General features: G+C 44.2%; 1 protein-coding gene across 1 annotated transcript in view; it reads right to left on the reverse strand.

Moving 5' to 3' along the window:
* Positions 1-23,552, reverse strand: part of LOC147457574 (uncharacterized) — a 54,113-nt gene extending 30,561 nt beyond the window's left edge. Inside the window, exon 1 of the mRNA XM_086512431.1 lies at positions 23,311-23,552. Within this exon, the coding sequence (XP_086368557.1) occupies positions 23,311-23,451 (141 nt within the window). The 5' untranslated portion in view covers positions 23,452-23,552. The remainder of the gene's footprint in view (positions 1-23,310) is intronic.
* Between the last annotated feature and the right edge of the window lie 290 nt (positions 23,553-23,842).

Here is a 23,842-nt window from a genome sequence, read left to right on the forward strand (position 1 = left end):
CTTCCAGCATGAAGAGGGGGCGCCCAATTTGAGAGAGGAGGCTGATTTTTGAACATAAGTGACCTACAGTGTGTGTGTGTGAGTAGTGGGTGCAGGTCTACAGCTTTAATGGAAAGCTTGCCTTCTCCTTTGTCTCATGTAGCGCGATGATTTGCTCTCGTGCATCTCTCTCCCCCCTTTGGCACATATGGTAATGCCCCACTAGTTGGGCTACTCAGTTGAACATGTACAGTTCTGGGGGTTTATGCGTGTTTGCCAAGGCAAGAGCCTTCTGAACAGGAACCGGATTAGCTAATTGCTAATCCCCCACAGGTACGCATAGTTCCATCGCGAAAGATTGCGAGTTTGGAGAGTTTTCTCGCGTGAAAACTCGTCCAATTCACAGGGGAACTGTCCCATTGCGTGCGGGAGTCCTTGGGACACGCGTAGGCGTGTTTGCTCCGCTGAAAACGATCCGAAACAGCGAATTACAGCCTGCTGTGTTTTTCTGCAGGTTTAGGGTTTCGCACCTAAACTGCAAGGGAACACCGGGGGAGCCTCGTGAGAGCCTTGGGATGCGTGTACAGGCTTTTGGGCACCCGGCAGTGAAAAACAGGGAATTACAGCCCGCTGAAATTCTGTGACAGCTCACCAGAAAGCTTCCAGATAGCGAGGGAATCCGTCCTAGACAGGTGCTTTTGACCTACAGGGGTTTTTGCGTCATTATGCTGCCAAAATCAGGTCGAAAACTTGCGTTTTCAGCCCTCGCCGGGTTTGGACAGCTTTGTGAAAGCTTGTGCTAAGTGGTCGGATCGTCTACCTTAATTTGAATAAAGAAATACCCAAAGGGGCGCCAATCTTTGGGGCCTATAGGGTGTCGGTATGGTGTGCGCAGTGACATTCTAGTCGCTGGACGCAACTGTGTTCTCTTCCCTTCTTAGTGCTCTGTGTAAAGTTAACAGGTAATTGAAATAGTACCGCCCTCTACGTTGTACAGGCCAGTTTTATGGTTCCATCGACGGGATAGTCACTTTTTCTTCAAAAAGTGCAGCGTGGATTGTTGTGGGTGAAAGCAACACACAGCTTGTTGTTATGGCAAAGAAGAGAGACCAAGTACCTGAAGAGGGATCTTCCTCACATGGCACGGAGAAAGTTCCTTCAACTCTTCAAGAAGAGGACAGGTTGTTTAGAACTCAACTGCGTTGCTGCATGGACATGTTTCAGCAGTTGGCTAACAACCCAAGGATGCAGGAGTTCTTTTTAGGCTTCGACACAGGGTTTTCAGCCTCCTACACAGGGCACGACTAAGCCGTTGCAGGAAAAGGAGATTTCCAATGCGCAGAGGACTCATGATGCTCGAGGGAAAGAAACCCATGTGGTTGAGCAACTAGCGGTGTCCAATGATCCAAAGCAACTTGCTTTAGCTGGACAGGAACCGTTTGTGAATGGTCAAGGGAGTAATGAACACGCTATGCGTCAGACACTTCCATTACCTAATACTTATCCTGGTTATTTTGGAGGTGGTTCAGTGTTTCAAGCTATGGCTGGACCTTCCACAGGTTATATGCCAGGGAATGTGTTTGGGACAATGCAAACAGGCATGGGTAACCCTATGTACGCGAACATGGGTGTCCAACAAGGTCTTCAGGGTGCCTATGGCTAGTTTCGACTGCCTGGAACACAATTTGGTATGGCTGGTTTTTCGCAGCCATACGTACAAAATGCAGATATGACAGGTAAAACATTTGATGCGAGTGCTGGAATGAACAATCAAGGAGCACCACTGTTATAGGCACCTGTTTATGATAATGTGGCTCCTTTGAGTCAGCTTAAGGATTACAAGGAAGGTGGGCAGGGAGTGAAGTTTGAAACTTTCAGAGGAACTGAGGATCAATTGAAGGCTTTGACCTTCATACAACAGTTCGATACAGCTTATGCTGGAGGAAACTTCACGGAATCTTCAAAGATAAGCAAGGCTGCCACTTTCTTGAAAGGGAATGCGCTCCAATGGTGGACCGCATTGTTGAACCAGGGTCAAGCCCCAACAACGTGGGTCCAATTCAAACAGCTTTTTGCGCCTGCATGGTTGACAAACACTTTTGAAGTGGATGTGATGACAGAATGGCACAAGTTGAATGCTAAACAGTGTGCAAATCTGGAAGAGTACAATAAACAGTTTTGGGCTGCACTGTTGCCAGTCACCTCTTACAGGTTTGTGCCATTGTCAGAACAGATTGAGAAGTATTGTTGCCCACAGAAGAAGTCACAGGATAAGGATGACAAGTCAGACCATAAAGGGAAGAAGCCAAAGCCAAGTGCAGGACTTGTTCCAGATTTGGTTGGAGACTAGCCAAACACAGATGCCACGGAGCTGTGCAGAGCTTGGGGCAAAGTTAGAGACCAGACAGTGCTGGTTTTCTTTGATCCAGGGGCCCGTGCAAATTTCATATCACCAGAATTGGCATCAAAGTTGGACATTCGTGCAGAGGAGATGGGTATGACAGGGGAAGCAAGTTTGGCATGCCTAGGTCATTCAGAGCCCGTTACTCCCATTTTGGGAAAGCTTCGTCTGCACATTCAGAGCTATGTGGATGCGGAAGAATTTCATATTATGCCACTTGAGGGCTGTGATGTGTTACTGGGTATCCCATGGTGTTACAGGTTGCATGCTATGGTGGATACTTACAACAAAAGATTACCCTTGTACATAGAGGAAAGACTCATGTCCTTGATGTAAAGCTTAAAGGCGAGTCTGTTCCAGTTGTTTTTGCTTCTGCTATTTCATCTGTAATAAAGAATCATCTTTCTGCGTACTTGATCTTTGCAAAAGAAGTACCTCAAGTTGTATCTAATTTGTCTACCTTAGATAAAGACGGGTCAACTTTTTTGAGTGGTTTCAGTGATTGTTTTTCGGACTCTTTGCCAGGGGAGTTACCTCCTGAGAGACCTGAGGATCATACCATAGATCTTGTGCCAGGTTCTAGTCCACCGAATAGACCACCATACAGGGTTAGTGCAGCCCAGCAGAAAGAGATTATGAGTCAGGTCAACGAGCTTTTAGAGAAGGGGCTGATTCAGCCCAGTTCATCCCCTTTTTGTTCGCCTGTACTCTTAGTGCAGAAGAAGGATGGTTCATGGCGCATGTGCATTGGCTATCGCGCCTTGAATAAGAATACCATCAAGAACAGATTCCCCATACCGAGGATAGATGACATTCTTGATTGGCTTGAGGGAGCGTCATTGTTTACAAGGATAGACCTAAAGAGTGGCTACCATCAGATACGCATTAGGCCAGAAGATGTCCATAAGACTGCGTTCAGGACAACATTTGGTCTCTATGAGTTTCTTGTTATGCCATTTGGTCTCACAAATGCTCCTGCCACATTTAATAGAATGATGGACAGAATTTTTAGACCACATAGAAACTTCGTGGGTACCTTCTTTGATGACATGATTGTCTATTCGAAGTCTGAAGAGGAGCATAGGGATCACTTGACTGCAGTTTTCAATGAGTTACGTAAGAACAGGCTACTCATTAATGCGAAGAAGAGTGAATTCTTTTTGCAAGAAATTCACTTCCTTGGGCACATTGTTTCAAAGGATGGGGTACGCATGGATCCCGCTAAAGTGGAAGCAATTAGATCATGGCCAGACTTGAAGTCCGTACATGACATTCGAAGCTTTCTAGGCTTATGTTCCTACTACAGGAGGTTGATCCGAAATTTTGCTGAGATTGCTTCTCCACTCCATGCATTGCAAGGAAAAGGAGTTACTTTCGAGTGGATAGCCAAGGAAATTTTAGCGTTCAAACACTTGAAAGAGAAGCTGACTTCAGATCCGGTAATCATTTTGCCAGATCTTTCAAAACCTTTTGTGGTTTAGTGTGATGCATGCGGCCATAGTCTTGGTGCAGTTCTAATGCAGAATGGCCGAGTAGTCGCATATGAGAGCAGAATTCTTTTGAAGACTGAAAGGAACTTGCAAGTCTATGAGAAAGAATTGCTGGCAGTAATTCATGCTCTCACTAGTTGGAAACACTATCTGCTAGGGGCTGATTTTGTTGTCCAAACGGATCATCAAACCTTGCGATATTTTCTCACACAGACGAAGTTGTCTGAGAAGCACATGCGATGGGCAAACATCTTGTCAATGTTCCATTTTCAGATTGTGCATGTGCAAGGGAAAAAGAATGTGGTGGCTGATGCGTTGTCACAAAAGCCCCAAATTTCAGCAGTGTCAATTCCGTACCATTGTGAACTAGACGAAATGAAGACACAATATGCTGAAGATTCAGATTTTGCAAGGATCTATGACCAGCTTGTTGATGGGCAACAACATGAGCACTATATGCTTAAGAATGACTTTCTCATGATGCATGGAAAGTTATGCGTTACTAAACAATTATGGCCAAAGATTTTGATGGAAAGTCACGCTCCACCTTATGCTGGGCCTCGTGGAATTGATGCGACAATGAAAGGGGTTGAGGCATTCTTCTATTGGCCAGCTTTGCGTCAAGATGTTGACACATTTGTAAGATCGTGCTTAGTATGCCAAAAAGTCAAATTTGACAGACAAAAGTAACCGGGATTGTTGTAGCCATTGCCGATCCCAGATAGGCCATGGGAAAGCATAGCAATGGACTTTATCTTTGATCTTCCAAGGACGCAAACAGGCAATGATGGGATTTGGACTATTATTTGTAGGTTCAGTAAGCAGGCCCATTTCATTCCTGTGAGGAAGAAGATAAAGCCAGAACACATGGTCAAGATATTTATGAGCAATATCTTTAAATATCACGGAATACCTCAGTCAATTGTCAGTGACAGGGATCCACGTATAACGAGTCTTTTCTGGAAGGCATTGTTTGAGAACATGGGCACTACGCTAAAGTTCTCTTCTTCCTTTCATCCGCAAACTGATGGACAGTCAGAAGAGGCAAATTCTACTGTTTTGGACCTGCTCAAATGCTATGTGTCAGAGCACAAGGCAACTTGGGAACACCATCTTCCATTGGTTGAATATGCTTACAATAACACTGTGCATACGTCAACAGGTAAGGCACCATTTGAGATAGTGGAAGGAGGGAAGAAAGTCCCGCCCATTTTGCAGACTAAGGACAAGATTTTTGAGGCAGACAAGTATGTGCAAGATATGGATGAAACATACAGGAAGATAAAGATTGCTCTGAGAAGACTCAGGCTAAGCAAAAGAAAGCTGTTGATCATCACCGTCGTGAACTTGTATTTTCACTTGGTGATTGGGTGCTTTTGCGCTTTGAAAAGGCCAGGTTAAGGAAAAGGAAAGGCAAGGAACGCTTGTTTCCTAAGCTCAGTATGCGATATTATGGTCCTTTTCAGATTTCAGAAAAGATCAGCGATGTAGCTTACAGGTTAAAGCTACCAGAAGGCTGGAAAATACATAATGCTTTTCATGTCAGCCTTCTAAGACCCTTTGTCGGTGATGTGCCAGAGAATATGCTTGATGAGGAACAACCCGAAGTGGAAGAATTGGATGAAATCCTTGTTCCTGAACAGATATTGGCACATAAAGAAAGAAAGGTTAGAGGAAAGGTTGCAAGACACTATTTGGTGAAGTTCAAGAACTATCCATCATTGGATGCCAAATGGATGGAAGAGTCTGAATTGCTTGATTCACCTCAGCTATTGCAATTGTATCTTGAAGCCCTTCAGATGGAACCCACAGTGACTTGATGTAGATTTTCTGGAGCAAGGCAAGAGCATGGTTCATGATGCTCAAGAGAGTAGTTAAGCAATTGTATCTACTCTTTCCATACAGAATTTAGCTAGAGAAGTTTGTGCTTGAGAGTACACTAGAAGACTTCTATGCTTGATATATATGTCGTAGCCAGGTTGGTGGGATTGTTTAATCGTCCAACCCTACATTTCCGGAAGCATGTATATCTTGGATTCCCATCATAGAATATGTGTGATATCAGGAGATATTGCATGTATTATTGGCATGCAAGCGAGGTCGCTTGCAGTATTTCAAGGGTGGGGTGTGTCACCAGGAGGTGTATTTTTCCTGTTGCCTTTCGTAAATAAGTACTAGATATTTTTATTTATTTTATTTTTACTTGTTTTCCCCGGAACCCTTGAAAAGGTGCAAGTGGACATTGCATGGCTAGTGTGAATCAGCTGCGGCCGAATAGGTTTCTCACAGCGGGAGTTTGGATCGGTCAGTCTGGGACTGGTCGGGCCAGTTAGCACTGAATTCTGATGAGTATGGAAGCCTGTGTGCGCCAAATGAAGTCTGGGCCACTCGGAAAGTCACTTATAAGTCAGTGGGAACTAGAGAATTAACTCAAAAGGGGCAAACTGGACACATGGCGGCTCCAGGCAGTTTTGCCACTTCCAGCATGAAGAGGGGGCGCCCAATTGGAGAGAGGAGGCTGATTTTTGAACATAAGTGACCTACAGTGTGTGTGTGAGTAGTGGGTGCAGGTCTACAACTTTAATGGAAAGCTTGCCTTCTCCTCTGTCTCATGTAGCGCGATGATTTGCTCTCGTGCATCTCTCTCCCCCGTTTGGCACATATGGTAATGCCCCACTAGTTGGGCTACTCAGTTGAACATGTACAGTTCTGGGGGTTTATGCGCGTTTGCCAAGGCACGAGCCTTCTGAACAGGAACCGGATTAGCTAATTGCTAATCCCCCACAGGTACGCACAGTTCCATCGCGAAAGATTGCGAGTTTGGAGAGTTTTCTCGCGTGAAAACTCGTCCAATTCACAGGGGAACTGTCCCATTGCATGCGAGAGCCCTTGGGACACGCGTAGGCGTGTTCGCTCCGCTAAAAACGATCCGAAACAGCGAATTACAGCCTGCTGTGTTTTTCTGCAGGTTTAGGGTTTCGCACCTAAACTGCAAGGGAACACCAAGGGAGCCTCGTGAGAGCCTTGGGATGCGTGTATAGGCTTTTGGGCACCCGGCAGTGAAAAACAGGGAATTACAGCCCGCTGAAATTCTGTGACAGCTCACCAGAAAGCTTCCAGATAGTGAGGGAATCCGTCCTAGACAGGTGCTTTTGACCTACAGGGGTTTTTGCGCCATTATGCTGCCAAAATCAGGTCGAAAACTTGCGTTTTCAGCCCTCGCCAGGTTTGGACAGCTTTGTGAAAGCTTGTGCGAAGTGGTCGGATCGTCTACCTTAATTTGAATAAAGAAATACCTTAAGGGGCGCCAGTCTTTGGGGCCTATAGGGTGTCGGTCTCGTGTCCGCAGTGACATTCTAGTCGCTGGACGCAACTGTGTTCTCTTCCCTTCTTAGTGCTCTGTGTAAAGTTAACAGGTAATTGAAATAGTACCCCCCTCTACGTTGTACAGGCCGGTTTTACTCCGCAACATGTGAGTGTTCCCTATCCTACTGAGTCGCGTGAAGTACTTGGACTTGAGCCTCAGCAAGCTCCGCGGTGTAGGTTGCCTATTTTGCTATTGCACTGGTGGCGCTTGCAAGAACTCCAAAATGTAAGGTGCAACGGAATGAATGTTGTATTTTCTCAAGATTAGTGATCTTTATTGCTCAAGGTTCCTTTTAGTTCTTAGGGAAAGAGAGAGCTTTCTGTCTTATGGAGAGTACTGTGATCACGAACAAAGTGAGTGGATATTGTGTGTGCAAGTGAATGAGACTGAGAGAAGGAGAGAGAAGAGATACGACACCCGAGAGGTTGTAAAACACTCCTCCGAAGGCCCCACTCTCGTTGGCGAGAGTGGTCTACTTTGATTGCACAAGGTGTACAATGCGAATGCAATGGACCGATGCAAGTTGGACTATGCCGATGACGACGACAGTGATGACGATGGCTAAGGCTGAAATTTGTGATCTTCTAGGGCTGAATTGGGGGTTGTCTTCGTCGATGAAAATGTCTGTTTTCGTCGATGGTTCTTGGCTGAAAATCGGTGGATCTTTGCAATGCTTCAAGGGGTTGCTCTGCTTCCTTTCAAATGCTGGAAACGCTAGGTATCTGCTGCTGGTTTGGGTGCAAATACACTAACGCTGGCTGATGCAGTCTCTTGCCAAAAACGCTTGCTGTGGGAGGTCAAAAACACTAGTAGGCTGATGTCAAAAACGCTGGGGAACTGCTGGCTATGGCTGTGAATTATGGGCTGCAAACTTGTTGCAAAAACGCCACCATAGGCTGAGGTTCATGCTGATAAAAACGCTAAGAAATGTTGCAGGCTGATGTGCTTAATGATCTTCAAAACGCTGATGATGGGGCTGAATTGCCTGAGTCCAAAACGCTATGCCTTTGGGGCTGATCTGCAAGTGGGACTATAGCCAGAAGGGGGAGGACTTCAAGGCGAGGGATGATCTGTGAAAAACGCAAAGGGGATGGGAGGTATGGCGAGGCTACGTGCTTGGGGGGGGGGGGGGGGGGGGGGGGGGGTACTGCTGAGAAGTTGCCTGTTGAGCTGGAAGCTCCTGCTGCCTCTTCTGCCAGAAAGTGCTAATTTGGGTTTGCTTATATATTAACTTAGCAAAATTGCCCTACCTACTTTTGTTGGAAAGTCACTTAAAAATAATAAGTGAAAATACCAATAAATAGGAAAATAGGCTAAATGCACTGGAAAATTCCCCTAACTGATGCTAATGGATTCTGATGGGAATTCCGATGATCATGCTGTGTGCAACCAGAGGATATGCATCTATGCTAAGTGACTAGGCATGCACGGTCTACGAATAGACTCACAAAAGTGCCAGATCACTGCTAATCTAGACTTGACTGAACTGATTGAACCCTGCTGTGGTGTAGCTTGTCCACGGACACATAGGGTTGGGATGTGTCACGTGACACCATAAACCTTGGATTTTGCACCAGTTGCAAAAAGACATTCACCACGGCAACTAATTGTCCTGAACGCATCATCCTCAAGTTGCCTAGTCATAAAACCCTGTACTACTGGAGGGACATTCATATTAACAGGAGGTATGATCTGACGTGGCCATGAGCTCACACCAATCTCGAAGACCATAGGAGTTTCCTGTCTGTCCTTCGAAGAGGAACCCTCTTCCATAATGCCCTTCCCTTTGTCGGCCATAGTGTAATCCCATGTTCCTATACTCTGTCTTTACTCAAAACAACCAAGGCTCGCTCTTTGAGGAAAAAGTGATTGATGTCCCGGCAACGGAACCTTGAAACCGGCCCGTAGGGCGGTAGACTTTGGCTTTCACCCAAAATTCTTTACTTTACTTTACACACACACACACACACACACACACACACACACAGTACTTTACAAAAGGAACCTGCGCGACGAGAATTAACACTTAAGTACACACACGGCTCGGAAGCTAGAATGCCCCGAGCAGACGCCGACAACCTGTAGGCCCCAAAATTGGCGCCCCTTTCGGTATTTCTTTATACTTTGAGAGGGTAAATTACAACATAGAGTCCTCGGAATTCTTTACCTGTATCTAGCTAGATACCACCTATTTTGGCCAAATTTCGGTAGCATAACAGCCCCAAAACTTGTGCAAAACCAATTTCCCTGTTGGAACTCACTTCCACTGGCATAAACCCTCTGATTCCTGCCCAAAAACAATAAATTCAGCACGCTGTATTTACTGGTTTTTGCCCTGTTTTCACCCCTAAACAGACCCCGAACTGTCCTCTGTCAATGGGGCACTATTCCCAATGGTTTTGGCGTCCGTATGGCTGAAAAACAGTCAAATTACAGCGCATACACAACGCTGAAATCGCACCTGTTTGGTGAGGTTATCACCCTCACCAATGCCTGCTTTTGGAGTAGTAGCTACTCTTGTTCCTGCTCAAGGTGGGCTCTTGCCTCGGCACAAAAGCATAAAACCACACAGCTGTACATCAGTCAAATGAAGAGCCCTCTTGTGGGGCATCACATAATTGCACGTAGGGGAGAGAGAGAGCAGAGTGTAGTGTGCAGGGCATCACTCCTAGCACCAGACTATACATAGAGTGGAAAGAAAGCACTCCATAGCTCTTAACCTGTGACAAAAACTGAAAAATGAGCCCTCCACCTACAAATTCAGCACCACTTCTTCATGCAAGAGGAAAGTGCAAAGAAATGTGCCACTTTGCGCGATTACAAGCATTTTCCTGTTTCGGGGTTGCCACCTAAAAATCTCTCCATTGGTTGCCCAGTTGACTTCACGGCAGGGTTGTAAAATGTTCCCCTTGTCATTCTGAAGGTAATGACGCGAACACATTTCACAGCCCAAAATAGCAGTTCCCTTATTTTTAGGAGATGCTTCCGTTGGGCTCCCACTGGTCATCTGACCATCTATCCTCATTGGGATCGCATCCAAACGTGCAATGTGGCCCAACTGTCGGATACTTTCTGTTGGTGATCCCACCTTGACTTTATGCTTTTATTGAGTTCACTTCCTAGTATCCACCAACTTGCTAAGTGCGACGGGGGGACCTACATGATCTTGTAGTGAGCCTAGACATCCTCTTACTATACAAATTCCAATGCCGACCCACTTCCCGTTTGCGGGTGAAACTACCATTCACATTGGCCATACAATGTCCCACCATTTGCAACTTCAAAAAGAGGGTCTCAAAAATAAAACAAAAATCTGTTATGAGCGCGTATAGAGCTAGAAGAGAGCAAGAGGAGGCGCTCACAATGTACAAAGAACTTGGATTTGAGGATAAGCTTAATATTGATTACAAGACTTAATACTTTATTAAGAGAGGTAGATACCAGACTTGGATTACATGACTTGAGTACAAGACAAGGCTTGATTGCAAGGACAAAGACTTGAACATAAGAACTAGAAGAGGGATTCCCTCATAGGAGGCTCACAACTTATGTTGGCAAGACTGAGGGGCTTGTGGCCCAAGACCCCTATTTATACTAGTGCTTGAGGAGGTTACTTGAGGAGGTTAGGACTTTCTAGGTTCTTCTTGAGGAGGTTAGAATCTTCTAGAACCTTCTTGATCCTTCTAGTTCTTCTAGAACCTTCTGGATTCTTCTTCAACTTTCTAGAGCATTCCAAAAACTTCTAGATTCTTCCAGAATCTTCTCCAAGCTTCTAGAAACTTCTTGATCCTTCTAGTTCTTCTAGAACCTTCTAGATCCTTCTTCAACTTTCTAGAGCTTTCCAGAAACTTCTAGATTCTTCCGGAATCTTCTCCATGCTTCTAGAAACTTCTAGAATCTCCTTGATACTTTTAGAACTTCTAGAATCTTCTAGATCCTTCTGGATTCTTCTAGAGCCTTCTAGCGATAATGTAGGCGATGACATAGGCAACAACTGACTCTTCAAGCATCCATGACATTACCCCCTCCTCTAGCGACGAGTTCCACGAGGAGCAGTGGTGTTCCTTGAGTTTGGCTTCCATGGATGTTGTTGATGGAACTCTTGGACTTTGAGAGATGCATGATGTAGATTGTCTGCTGGTTCCCAGGTTCCTTCACTAACATCATAGCCTTTCCAATGCACCAAGTATTGTAACCTGCCACGCGAAACTCGAGAATCTAGGACTTTCTCGACCTCAAATTCGTCATGTCCTTAAATCTCAACCGGAGGAAGTGCTTGTAGGGCTCTTCCTGGGATCTTAGATGTCTGACAAGGTTCTAGGACTGAGACATGAAAGACCGGATGGATTTTCATGGATGAGGGCAATCGGAGTCGATAGGTGACTGGATTGACTTGACAAATAATTTTAAACGGGCCAAGCCTTCGATTATCAAGCTTTTGACAGGGACGAGGTGAACACAGATCACGTTGGAGGAGCCATACTTTATCCCCTTCTTTGTATTTTGGATGCTGCATGCGATGAAGATCTGCACTTTCCTTATACTTGGATTGAGCTTCTTTGATATGAATTGTAAGTTCTTTGTGAATTGCAGATAATTGTTGTGTAAGATGAATAGCAGCTGGATTCTTGACTTGATAGTGTTGTGGATATCCTCTTTGGGATGTTGACCATAATTAGCAAAGAATGGAGTGTGACGAATGGAGGCATGAAAACTGTTATTATAGGAGAATCCTGCTAGCGGTAGAAGCTCGACCCAATTATCCTCGTGATAATTGATAGTACAACGGAGATACTGTTCCAAAACTTGATTTACTCTCTCTGTTTGTCCATAACTTTGTGGGTGATTTGCTGAGGAGAGGTTGATTTGTACTCCGAGTAGCTTGAATAAGCTTTTCCAAAAGCTAGAGATGAATTGTGGGCCTCGATCAGAAACTATGTCATCCGGTAAACCGTGATAACGATAGATATGTTGTAAAAGAGTTTGGCCGCACCTTCGCTGGTGATGGTTTTAGTAGTTGAAATGAAGTGTGCCATTTTTGTAAACCGATCCACGACTACTAAAATGGAGTTAAATCCTTGTGACAAGGGTAACTCTACAATGAAATCTATGGAGATGGATGACCATGGTTTGCTTGGAATGGGCAAGGGATGGAGTAACCCATGAGGACGATGACAAGGGGCCTTTGATCTATTGCAAGTGTCACAAGTGCCTACATACTCCTTGACAAGCTTCCACATTTGAAGCCACCAAAAGTCACGGGAGAGAAGCTCAATTATCTTATGAACCCCAAAATGCCCTGTTGATGGAAGATCATGCCGTTGTTGAAGTACCTCCAAGCGTGTTAGTCCTGGCAGAATATAGAGAAGACCCTCATAGTAAATTAGTCCATCAATTTCTTGAAAGTCCTCATTAACCTCTTGTCCTTGTAGTTGTTGTCTAATATTCTGAGCAAGTGGGTCTTTGGCAATTTGCGTCTTCACCTTAGAAAGAAAAATAAAATCTTCAAGAGCTTGGCTCATGGTGGCGTTTAGCTTAAGCTGCTCAGGTTTCAAAATCACTGACTTGTTGATCAAATGCTACGTCGCCTTCTCTAGGTGCAAGGTAGGATCTTCTTGATAAGGCATCTGGCTTACCTTGTTGACGGCCAGGTCTATAAGAGATAAGAAAATCAAACCTTGATAGGATACCACTCCACTTGGCTTGGAGACGATTCAAGACACGGGATGCCTTGAAGTATTCCAAATTCTTGTGATCTATATAGACAGTGATCTTATGAGGAGCTCCTTCAAGTAGGTGACTCCAAGTGTCGAAGGAGTCGATGATTGCTAAGAGCTCTTTGTCATGGATTTCATAATTGATTTCTACAGCTGAGAACTTGTGGGAATGAAAAGCCACTGGATGTACTCGACCATCCTCTCCTACTTCGGATAGAATAGCGTCAAGGGCAACATCTGAAGCGTTTGTTTCTAGGATGAAAGGCTTTGTAGGATCTGTGTGAATTAGAATGGGTGTGGTCGTGAAAGCTTGCTTGAGAGTCTAAAATGCTCCGAGTCCCAGACAAACTTATTATGGCCTGTCAACCTTGTGGGTGATGTAACCACCTTGGGTATCCCTGTATAAAGATACGATAAAAATTTGCAAATCCGAGGAAACATTGAACATCTCTTACCGAGGTGGGTGTCTCCCAATCAAGGATGGTTTGAACCTTCTTTAGATCCATGGAGATTCCCTTTTCAGAAATTACATAACCAAGAAATTCCACCTTAGATTGATGAAAAGAGAACTTCTCCAACTTTGCATATAACCCTGATGCACGAATCCTTTCAAGCACTAATCGTACATGGTGCTCATGCTCTTCTTGATTCTTGGAAAATATCAAGATATCATCCAAATATATTACCACAAAATAATCCAAATACTCCCGAAAGATATCATTCATTAAATGTTGAAAAACAACTGGGGCATTTGTGAGACCAAATGGCATGACGGTATATTCAAAGTGGCCATACCTTATCCGAAAGGCTGTCTAACATGCATCACCTTCTTTGATTCTGACTAGGCTGTAAGCACCATGAAGGTCTATTTTTGTAAATCTTATTGCCTTACCAAGGCGCTCAAGAAGCTCTGGGATCAAAAGAAGGGAATAGCGATTCTTGACGGTGATCTTGTTCAGGCCCCCATAATCCACACACATCCGGAGAGTTTCGTCTTTCTTTCTTACAATGAGTATTGGAGCTCCTACTCGGGACTTTGAATGCCGTATGAACCCCTTAGCAAGATTCTCATCAATATTTTTTCGTAATTCTACCAATTCATCTTGAGATAGCTTGTATATTGGGCCAAAAGGGGGTTGGGTTCCCTCCTGAAGCTTTATAGCACAATCATAGGGTTGATGCTCCGGTAAGAGGTCTGCATTCTTCTTCTCAAAAACATCATTGTAATCTTGATATTGACGTGGCAATGCCTCCATGATTTTTGTTGTCGACGTATCGGTTGGTGTTGCAAATATCAAGAAAGTTGGATACCGTTTGGCTGCACGCATGAAGACCTTGGCTCCAAGATATATAGGCCTATTATGCCTTCCCTTCTTCTTTTGGACTTTTCGTGGTTCAATTCTCCGAGCCCTCCAATCGATGTCAGGATTATGTAATTCAAGACACGGTAGCCCAATAACAATTGGACTGCTTGGGCTTTGTATAATATTGAACGCTATTCTTGAAACATGCTCCTGCAATGTTACTTCTATGGGGCGAGTTTCATACCTGACATCCCTTGAAACGAGGGGACGACCATCAATGACTTCTACAGTTGCTGGATTAGACTTCTCCACAAGTGGTATGCCTTGTTCTTTTGCAAATTCTTTGTCCATGAAGCACGCCGTTGCGCCTGCATCTAGTAATGCTTCACAATCCATGTGCCTACCCGGCATATGGATCTTGACTGGTAGCATAAAACTTGAAGTGGAATCAGCGGAAGAAAGAGACGTTTTTTTACTTGTCTTTTGTCCAACCAATCGATCTCTATTGGGGTTGGACGTCCGTGTTTTCCGAACAAGTCGAGGCCATTGCACCATGAACCTTTATCCTTCTCTTCCTTGGACACTGTTGAACTATGTGCCCTTGCTCTCCACAATACATATATAAGCCATTAATGCGTCGCCTTTGCTTCTCTTGGGCTGAGAGAGGTTGAAACCGTGCTGAATCAATTTGCATGGGCTCAATGCTTGATTCATGGCCCTATTGAGATGTGTAGCCATTATGTGTACAGTCACTTCTGTTTGGGGTCGCAATGGTGCCCCAAGACGCCTCTCTTGTCTCCTCTCAAATAGTCGACTATCACATTCTATTGCTTGAGAGATAAACTTGCTTAGTGTGTGAACCTTTGGCATAGTCAATAAAAGATCTTTTACGTCATCCTTTAATTCCCACCGAAATTGGCTGATGAAATATTCCTCATGCCAAGTCAGATCAGCTAAATGCACTGGAAAATTCCCCTGAAGGATTTTGATGGATTCTGATGGGAAATTCTTATGATCATGCTGTGTGCAACCAGAGGATATGCATCTACACGGTGTATGAATAGACTCACAAAAGTGCAAGATCACTTCTAATCTAGACTGACTGGACTGACTGAACCCTGATCATGCTGTAGCTTGTCCACGGACACATAGGGTTGGATGTGTCACGTGACAATGCTCGTCTCTTGAAGCTCTTGAATTTGACGTTGAAGATCTTGCAACGCCGGTCCCAAGATTAGGGGTTGCCCTGCTTGAAGTTGAGCGTTACTCTCGCGAAGTTCTTGTAACTGAGCTTGGATGCTTTGCAATGCGTTGATGACACCTTCCATCGTCGGCTCCATGATGGCTTGAGAAGATTAAGAGATGGTGGTCTTGCCAAACTGTTATGAGTGCGTATAGAGCTAGAAGAGAGCAAGAGGAGGTTAGAATCTTCTAGAACCTTCTTGATTCTTCTAGTTATTCTAAAACTTTCTGGATCCTTCTTCAACTTTCTAGAGCTTTCCAGAAACTTCTAGATTCTTCCGAAATCTTCTCCAAGCTTCTAGAACCTTCTAGTTCTTCTAGAACCTTCTAGATCCTTCTTCAACTTTCTTATGCTTTCCAGAAACTTCTAGATTCTTCCGGAATCTTCTCCATGCTTCTAGACACTTCTAGAATCTCCTTGATACTTTAAGAACCTTCTAGAATCTTCTAGATTCTTCTAGAGCCTTCAAGCGATGATGTAGACGATGACACAAGCGATGATGTAGACGATGACACAGGCGATGATGCAGGTAGCAACTGACTCTCAAACATCCATGACAGTTGATTCCCTTACTTCTTCAGAATTCTCTAATGAACTTTCATCCGGTTCCCTTGGTTCTTTCTTTCCTTGGAAGACTCTTGCCCCGTTGAGGTGGCCGTTGGCTTATCCGTAGGATAGGTAAATGAGCCGATATGCATACCAACACCTTGCTTGGCATGTCCCATAAGTCTCTCGATGGAGTCAAGACTTCCGTTGCACACAATACCATCGAATCTCTTTTGGCAAACCACAGTAAAACCGCTCAATCTTGTCCTTCAAAGTGATCCTCCGAAACGAGGACACCGGCAAATAGGTATCCCAAAACCTCACGCAATAGTCATCCAAAGTGTCTTTCTTAGTTATCCTCAGTTGATGCCAAGCCATGATGACATCTTCTTCATATTCTTCCGTTATCTAGGAAAAAGTGAAAACTCTCTTGAATTTGACCCACTTCTAAGGTGCTTCTCTACGTAATAACAAACTAGATCACCATGTCTATGCATTTCCTTTCAAGTAAGACGCCGCCCTTTACACCTTGGAACGTGTTACAGACTTGGACACCCCAAGTCGGAAATCGAACACGACACACGAGAGAATCGATTAAAATACTTCACAATTTTTATTTAAAGAGTTGACATGGCCCGACGTAGTTCCGTGCCCAGAGGTATTAATGCTTGAGCAAAGTTACAACTCCCGCGGGCCCTCTTTGCTCAGTTGCTCGTCACTACACTGAAGAAAAGAGGAGCCTTGGGTTCTTATTAAAAGGCCCTTGGCCATCAAACTCAAAAGCAATTTTACATGAAAAGCTTATAACTCAAAAGCTACTGGCCCAAAAGCTGCTAGCGTAAATCACGGAAATCTGTACAGCCTGCCACGTGGCATAGCCAGCGCAAAACGCCGAATGTCCGTATTGATTCCACGTCAGCATGTCAGCGCAATTTGCGATCGTCCGTACGACTGTCCACGTCAGAGTGTCCACCACGTCATCAGTTTGTGACATACCCCCCTTTTGAAAGAATAACAATCGCCCTCGATTACGCCTGCAAAATCGGATATAATCCATAAACCAGTTCAGTAGACACTGACTCTACGTACTGATGCACTAGATGACACAAATCCAGCACTTGTACAAAGATGACAGTCACATCACATCACATTCAAGTCATATCACATAGAATCCATTGAGATCTAGAACCATGATTCTTGGCAACGTATTTAGCAATCGCATCTAAATCCACAACGGACCTCACTGATGTCGGATTAACTTTGTTTTGTTTTAGGAGTCGAGTTTGGGAACTCCCGGCCGTTTTCCTCATACACCAAAAAAGGGCACAAGAAGAACTAATCCTTATTGCGATCGTGTCCATAGATTTCTCAAGACTGAAATGCTAGAGTCATTTCGTCAATCATTCCATCTTTCAATCTTGCACTCAAACACAATCACATGTGTGAGTAACCATTTCCGAGAATTCTAGTTCATCAATCAGACACTGAGTTCATACTGAACAGAGTGTTTCAATCATTCAGTTCTAGTCATCATATCGTTGTGTAACCATCTCATCCCTTGGGAACTCTTGATGCGCTCACCACGGTTTCATTCAATCATTCATCATCGATCATCATTATCATTCAAAATTCATGATTCTTATCATTATCATATTCATTCTTGAGTTGTCATTGCTCTCGATTGCATTCAGATGCAATTTCGTCATGATCTCATGCTTGATTTCACCTATTATCTGTTCACAAATAGCAGGAACTTCCAAACACATTAATTTCATACATAAACCAAAGTCATCTTCGAAAATAAATTGTTCATTCATAAAGTCATAAAACAAAATACTGTCAGCTCATCGATATCTTTTTCAATTTTATTATCCAGTATCTGTTATGAAGAGAGTATTTCCTCGCCCAAGTCAGTCGTTCTCATTCTTGTGCCTTTTTGGAGCATCACGCAGATATGTGTCCTTGTTTCCCACAATCAAAACACTTCCTCGTCCTGAGGTATTTGTCTTTATGTTTCATTGTCAATCGAGGATGTGTATCTTTGTCTCTTCTTCTTTCATCATCACTTGTCGAAGGTTGATCTGTTGGATAACTCAAGTTACCTAAATGCATAGCAAACCCTTGCTTAGCATGTCCCATCAACTGTTGTATGGACTCAGATTCCTGTAACAAGCAGTAATCCCGTATCTCTTTGGGCAGTCTTCAGTAAAATCGCTCGATTTGCTCCTTAAAACTAATCTATGAAGCAGGTAGAAAAACATCCCAAATTCTCTCGCAATAAGTATCCAGAGTGTCTGCCTTGGCCATCCAAAGATGATTCCACGCGGTAATCACATCTTGTTCGTACTCTTGAGTGAGCCACGAAGAAATAAAAAAGTCTCTTGAACTTAAGCCACTTAGTCGGTGCTTCTTTTTGTAACAGAAGTGTGGACCACCATGTCCGTGCATTGCCTTTCAAATAGGATGTTGCCCTTCTAATCTTGGAGTGCTCTGAATAGCGCCCCAAGAAAAAGCTACGTCAATTTGTTGAATAAAAGGGAGGGCCTTCTGCTCATCTTGGAAACCTGGAAAGGTATCAAATTTTATTGCTTGTACGCCCTCCTTGAATTCTTTGATCTTGCTCTTATCTTCGCGAAAGTCGTATTGATTGGCTCTATAAAAGTGCTTCCTCTTAGAATAAAACATCTGGTCATCAGAGTCTGAACTCTCAGAAGAGGATGAATCATCCTCAGAAGTCAGAAAATTTCCGAGATCTGCAGTGGGATCTGCTTTTCTTGGCCTTCTTCTTGTTCTTTCCATGTCTTTGATTCTTCTATCGTTTCTTTCCCTTTTTGTCCTCATCATTGAAATCAGAAGAGGCAGAGCTATCGGAATTTTCAAAAGAGGATGAGGACGAACTGGACACATCCTCAAAGCGTTCACGCTTCTTGGCTTTACATTCATTTGCAAAAGAAGATTGTCGACCCAAATAACTGGGGTAATATGTTCCCTTGCTGAGTCTCTTTGGAGACTTCGTGGTCTTCAATATTTGGTTGACTCGTCGTTCAATCACATCATCAAGTTCATCTTCAGTGTACAATCGCACGGCAGGAGGTTTCTTCAAGGCGGACTTTAATGGTGAATAGATGGTTGTACCCATCAGGAATGCACCTCTTTAATTGGGTGCCGGGTCAAAAATTTCGCGTAATAAGGATCCTTCGAATACTGGAGCATCTACTGAGCACAAGCATCAACCTGCTATTGACGCTGCATCTCCATTCATTCATACTCCGTAGGCCATGGAGGCCCGTACTCTTGTTCCGATTGTCCCTTTGAATTTTCCGTACTTTCACCCGAACCGGAATTGTCAGGTGGGTTCGTCTGATTCTTGCAGGACTCATCGTTTGAATTCATGTGTAATCTGGGGTTCTTTATGGCTTATGTCCTATAAAACAAAGCAATGAAGACGGGAGCGCCCTTGATGCACAATGAAGGGTGGAAGTGGCTAATAAGTCCGGGGTTGGGACACGAAGACTTTGGAGGACCGGTACGCTTTGAGAAAAGCACACGCCTAAAGCTCTGATACCACTATTACAGATTTCGACACCTCAAGTTTGAAATCGGGCACGACACACGAGAGAATCGCTTAAAATACTTCACAATTTTATCACACTTTTAATTAGAGTTGACACGGCCCGCCGGTGTAGTTTCGTGCCAAGAGGTATTGGCCCCAAAATTTAGCGCCCCTTTCGGTATTTATTTTTTTATTAATGCTCGAGCAAAGTTACAACTACCACGGGCCCTCTCTGCTCAGTTGCTCGTCAGCACACTGAGGAAAAGAGGGGCCTTGGGTTCTTATTCAAAGGCCCTTGAGGCTTGGCCATCAAACTCAAAAAGCAATTTTACATGAAAAGCTTCCAACTCAAAAGCTACTGCCCAAAAAGCTGCCAGCGTGAATCGCGGAAATCCGTACAGTCTGCCACGTGGCACAGCCAATGCAAAACGCGAAATGTCTGTACTGTTGCCACGTCAGCATGTCAATGCAATTTGCAATCGTCCGTACGGCTGTCCACGTCAACGTGTCTGCCACGTCATCAGCTTGTGACACAACGTTCCAAGAAACGACCTCCCAAGAAGGGGATGTTAAACTGCTCTATGAATTCAAGGGCTCGATGGGTTCCCTGGTAACCTAACAATCTGTCAAACTTCACTTCTTGACCCCCATTATTGAACTCGTTGGTCTTCTTGTCCTTTTGTTCACTCTCTAAACTGTCAACAGAGGATGAAGTCTCCTCCACTGAACTGCTAGACTTTCAAGACTTTTTTGAAAATTCGCTTTTCTTGCTTTTTCATTGCTTCTTCCCTCTTTTCTCATCCTCTCTGGAACGAGGATGACGAGCTGTCGGAATTCTCTGAAGACGAAGAAAACTTTGCAAACACGCTTCTTGGATCTTCTTACCACCTCAAAAGTCGAATTTCGAACCAAATAACCAAAGAAATCCGTGGATTTCTTCTTCTTCCAAGAGTGCTTTAAGCTTTATATCAACTGATTAGTCTTATTTTCAAAAGCTTTGTCAAACTCTTCCTGCAAGTACATTTTCTATGTTTTTGCACTCGGCCTTGCTTTTTGTTTCATTACCTCCTTGACAAGCAAATGGACGGCCTCTTGCCATTGCCCTTTGGAGTGAACCTCGTCAAACGGGTAATTCCTCAAGTGATTCACATATTTCGGGTCTTTGGAGTACTTCATCAGTCTCTTCACACACGTCAACCTACAGTTGACGTTTGTACTCTTGAAAATTGCCAAAATGTCTGTTGGTTTCTTCCATTCCCACGCTAGGACTTAGCTTTTCATCTCCCTGCAGACCAAAGGTCGGAGGGGTGTCATCTCTATTAGATTCTGCGAGAGAACCCATGTGCGCTACAAAAAGGATCAAATCGTCCATAGAAGAAGAATCATTTTGAGCTCTCATACCACTGTTACGAGCTTGGATACTCCAAGCGAGAAATCAATAGCAATACACAAACAGAAACTGCAAAATCATTGAACCTGAAGAAAGAGAGAATAGGAGAGTCGACATGGAACGGTGGAGTTCCGTCTCTAGATGCACGAGCCCCAAACATTGGTGCCCCTTTCAATATTTCTTTATTATTGCTTTTCAAAAGTACAACTCCCGAGGGTCGAACTCTCCCCGAGACCCTGCAATCAGATGCTCTCTAAGGACCCTCTGGGTACTTATAAACATACAAGGGATGCCCAAAAGGAGAGCCCCAAAAGCACTTGATCCAAAAGCTCTTGCACCCAAAAGCATATGTGGCCAAAAACATGGAAAAACCGTTAAGACTGTAGGCAACATAAAACGAAGATATCCGTATAGCCTACCACGTCAATATGTCAATGCAATTTACAGAAATCAACCTCAAGGTTCAAACTTTTGAGTTTTAGGTTTTAGGCCCCTTGGGCGGTTCTCCATAAGTTGATAGGGGTTAGGCTTTTTATCTCTAACCAGTGTTATCGGAAACGCCTATTTAGGGGGAAGGGAACGTCAGAACGGCGTTCCGAGCATGTGGCAATCTTTGGAACGTCTCAGAACGACCAACCTTTTCGAACAAGCAGGTGATACCGGAACGGCCCGATTTTCAGATTTTAGTTTTTCTATCCTATGAGCCTCCCCCTTATAAAATGCCCCTTCCCTCACCCCTAATTTTTACAATGCACACAAGCTTTCAAGGGCCAAGGCTCAAGCTACCCTCTCAAGTCTCGACTCTCGAGCTCTAGCCTCTTTCAAGCTATCAAGCCTACATAGTACAAGCTCTCTCTCTCTCTCTCTCTCTCTCTCTCTCTCTCTCTCTCTCTCTCTCTCTCTCTCTCTCTCTCTCTCTCTCCACGACACACGTTTGGTATAGTAAGGTTGAATGGTCTTCAAATTGAGTTTTTTGTGAGTCTTAGAGTCAAAGGACTCTAATGCTACTTGTCTTTAATCACATAGAGCTAAAAATTGCATAATTTGGATGTTTTCAATGCCTCTTGTTCCGTGTCGTTCCCATTCCGCCGTTCCGGACCCCTTTGCCGTTCCCCCCTTCCGTGTTCCAAGTACCTCTGTCTCTAACCCCCCTTGGTCATTCTTCAACGTTCAAATTTCCTTGTCCTCTTTTGGCCATTTTCTTTCCGATTGGACATGCCACATCATCACTTTGTGACAAATCGACTTCGATCAAATTGGATTCCATAAAACTAGCAACTGGAGACACCAATAAGGCCACCGCTCTCATCGGTTCCTTCACAGTTTCTATGGGCACGTTGACTTCCACATCATGAAGTTTGCGAATTGCGACTCTCTCTTTGACATAATAAGGTAGATGCTATCCATACGGCATGCCCATCATCATCATCATCATGGCATCCATGAGATTTGGTGGAGGAGAGAGTGAAGAGGACCATGATGGAGCGGGACCATTGACAATAGAGGTATCACCTTCTTGACGAGTGAAGATATCCATGCTGCTACGGATCACCCCCATGCAAGATTCCTCCTCTACGTAAGAGAAAATTGCACAACACCCCGATATACATTGTTTGCTTTCTCCTTGCTTAATGGGCAAAGAGACAAGCCCATTACTCTTCTGTAAAAATGTGGGACATTACTTTTCATGAAAATGCACGAGTACAACGCTTGGACAAGTTGTTTGACCACAATGGAACACTCAAAATCGTCCATCAAGAGAAAAACTTATGAAATTGAGGTTGTAGACAAATTTGTACGGCTTGTCAAAACAGCTTCGTGCATTCTGGTATGGATGATTTCATCATTCCTATGGAGAGACACAATTTTGGCCTTCTGATATTAATATTTGGACCTTTTTGTTATGGCCTTTAATTATACCTCCTAACTAGTTCATGCAACACTTTAAACTACGCATGTGGGATCCTTGGCCTCCTGCTTTCAATTTAGGTAAATTAATCGAACTTCACAAGACCACATCGAACCCCCTCTCCACAATTACGGCTGTATTATCTCATGCTTCCGTGCCATCCCTCATTGACTCCATTGTTGGCACAGCCAGGGATCAAAAACACTAGCTAAAGAGGCTGATAGACCACGGTAGATGTATCATGAGGATACTCGTGTCATTTCTCGTCAAAGGTTAAGGGGCCTTGATGCATAGTTGAGCATTTCCAACTAAATCCAGCTAGCATCTCTATTTTAAATATATTCTCTCTCTCTCTCTCTCTCTCTCTCTCTCTCTCTCTCCTAAAGATCAGGGTTGGAAGAGAAAGGAGACCTGCTTGCGGGAAAGGGTGCAAGAGCGGTTAAACTCGTCCATAAACGAGAGGTCTTGGTCCTGCTCCAGCCCAAGTTCATCGTCTGCATCCATACCCACCAGCACCCGAAACTGCCCAAATGCTCCATTGATCCGGTCCATCACCACGTCAAGATGCAGGATCTGCTGGAAGTCCAGTGCGTGCCTGTATAAATAGCTTGATGTGACAAGTTCAGTAGTTTTTTGGATTACATAAGGGCCTGTTCACACTGCCCATGTAATGCTCCATTGATCCGGTCCATCCTGGGTGCCTGTATAAATAGCTCGATGTGACAAGTTCAATAGTTTTTTGGCTTATATAAGGGCCTGTTCACTCTGCCCATGTTCGGCTTACGTGGACCAGCAATTCACACTCCATAGGTGTCGGCATGCTAACTCACGCCCAAACAGCCACATCCTCCTTCCGGTCTGTTCCAGCCGCCCAAAGGGTGGAGAGCCACTTTTCACCCAATCAGCTGCCTCGTTTCACCTGCGTAGAAGCAATTTTGCAGGC

Source organism: Adiantum capillus-veneris, chromosome 5, assembly GCF_014529385.1.
Source record: "Adiantum capillus-veneris isolate H3 chromosome 5, ASM1452938v2, whole genome shotgun sequence".
NCBI classification, from domain to species: domain Eukaryota; kingdom Viridiplantae; phylum Streptophyta; class Polypodiopsida; order Polypodiales; family Pteridaceae; genus Adiantum; species Adiantum capillus-veneris.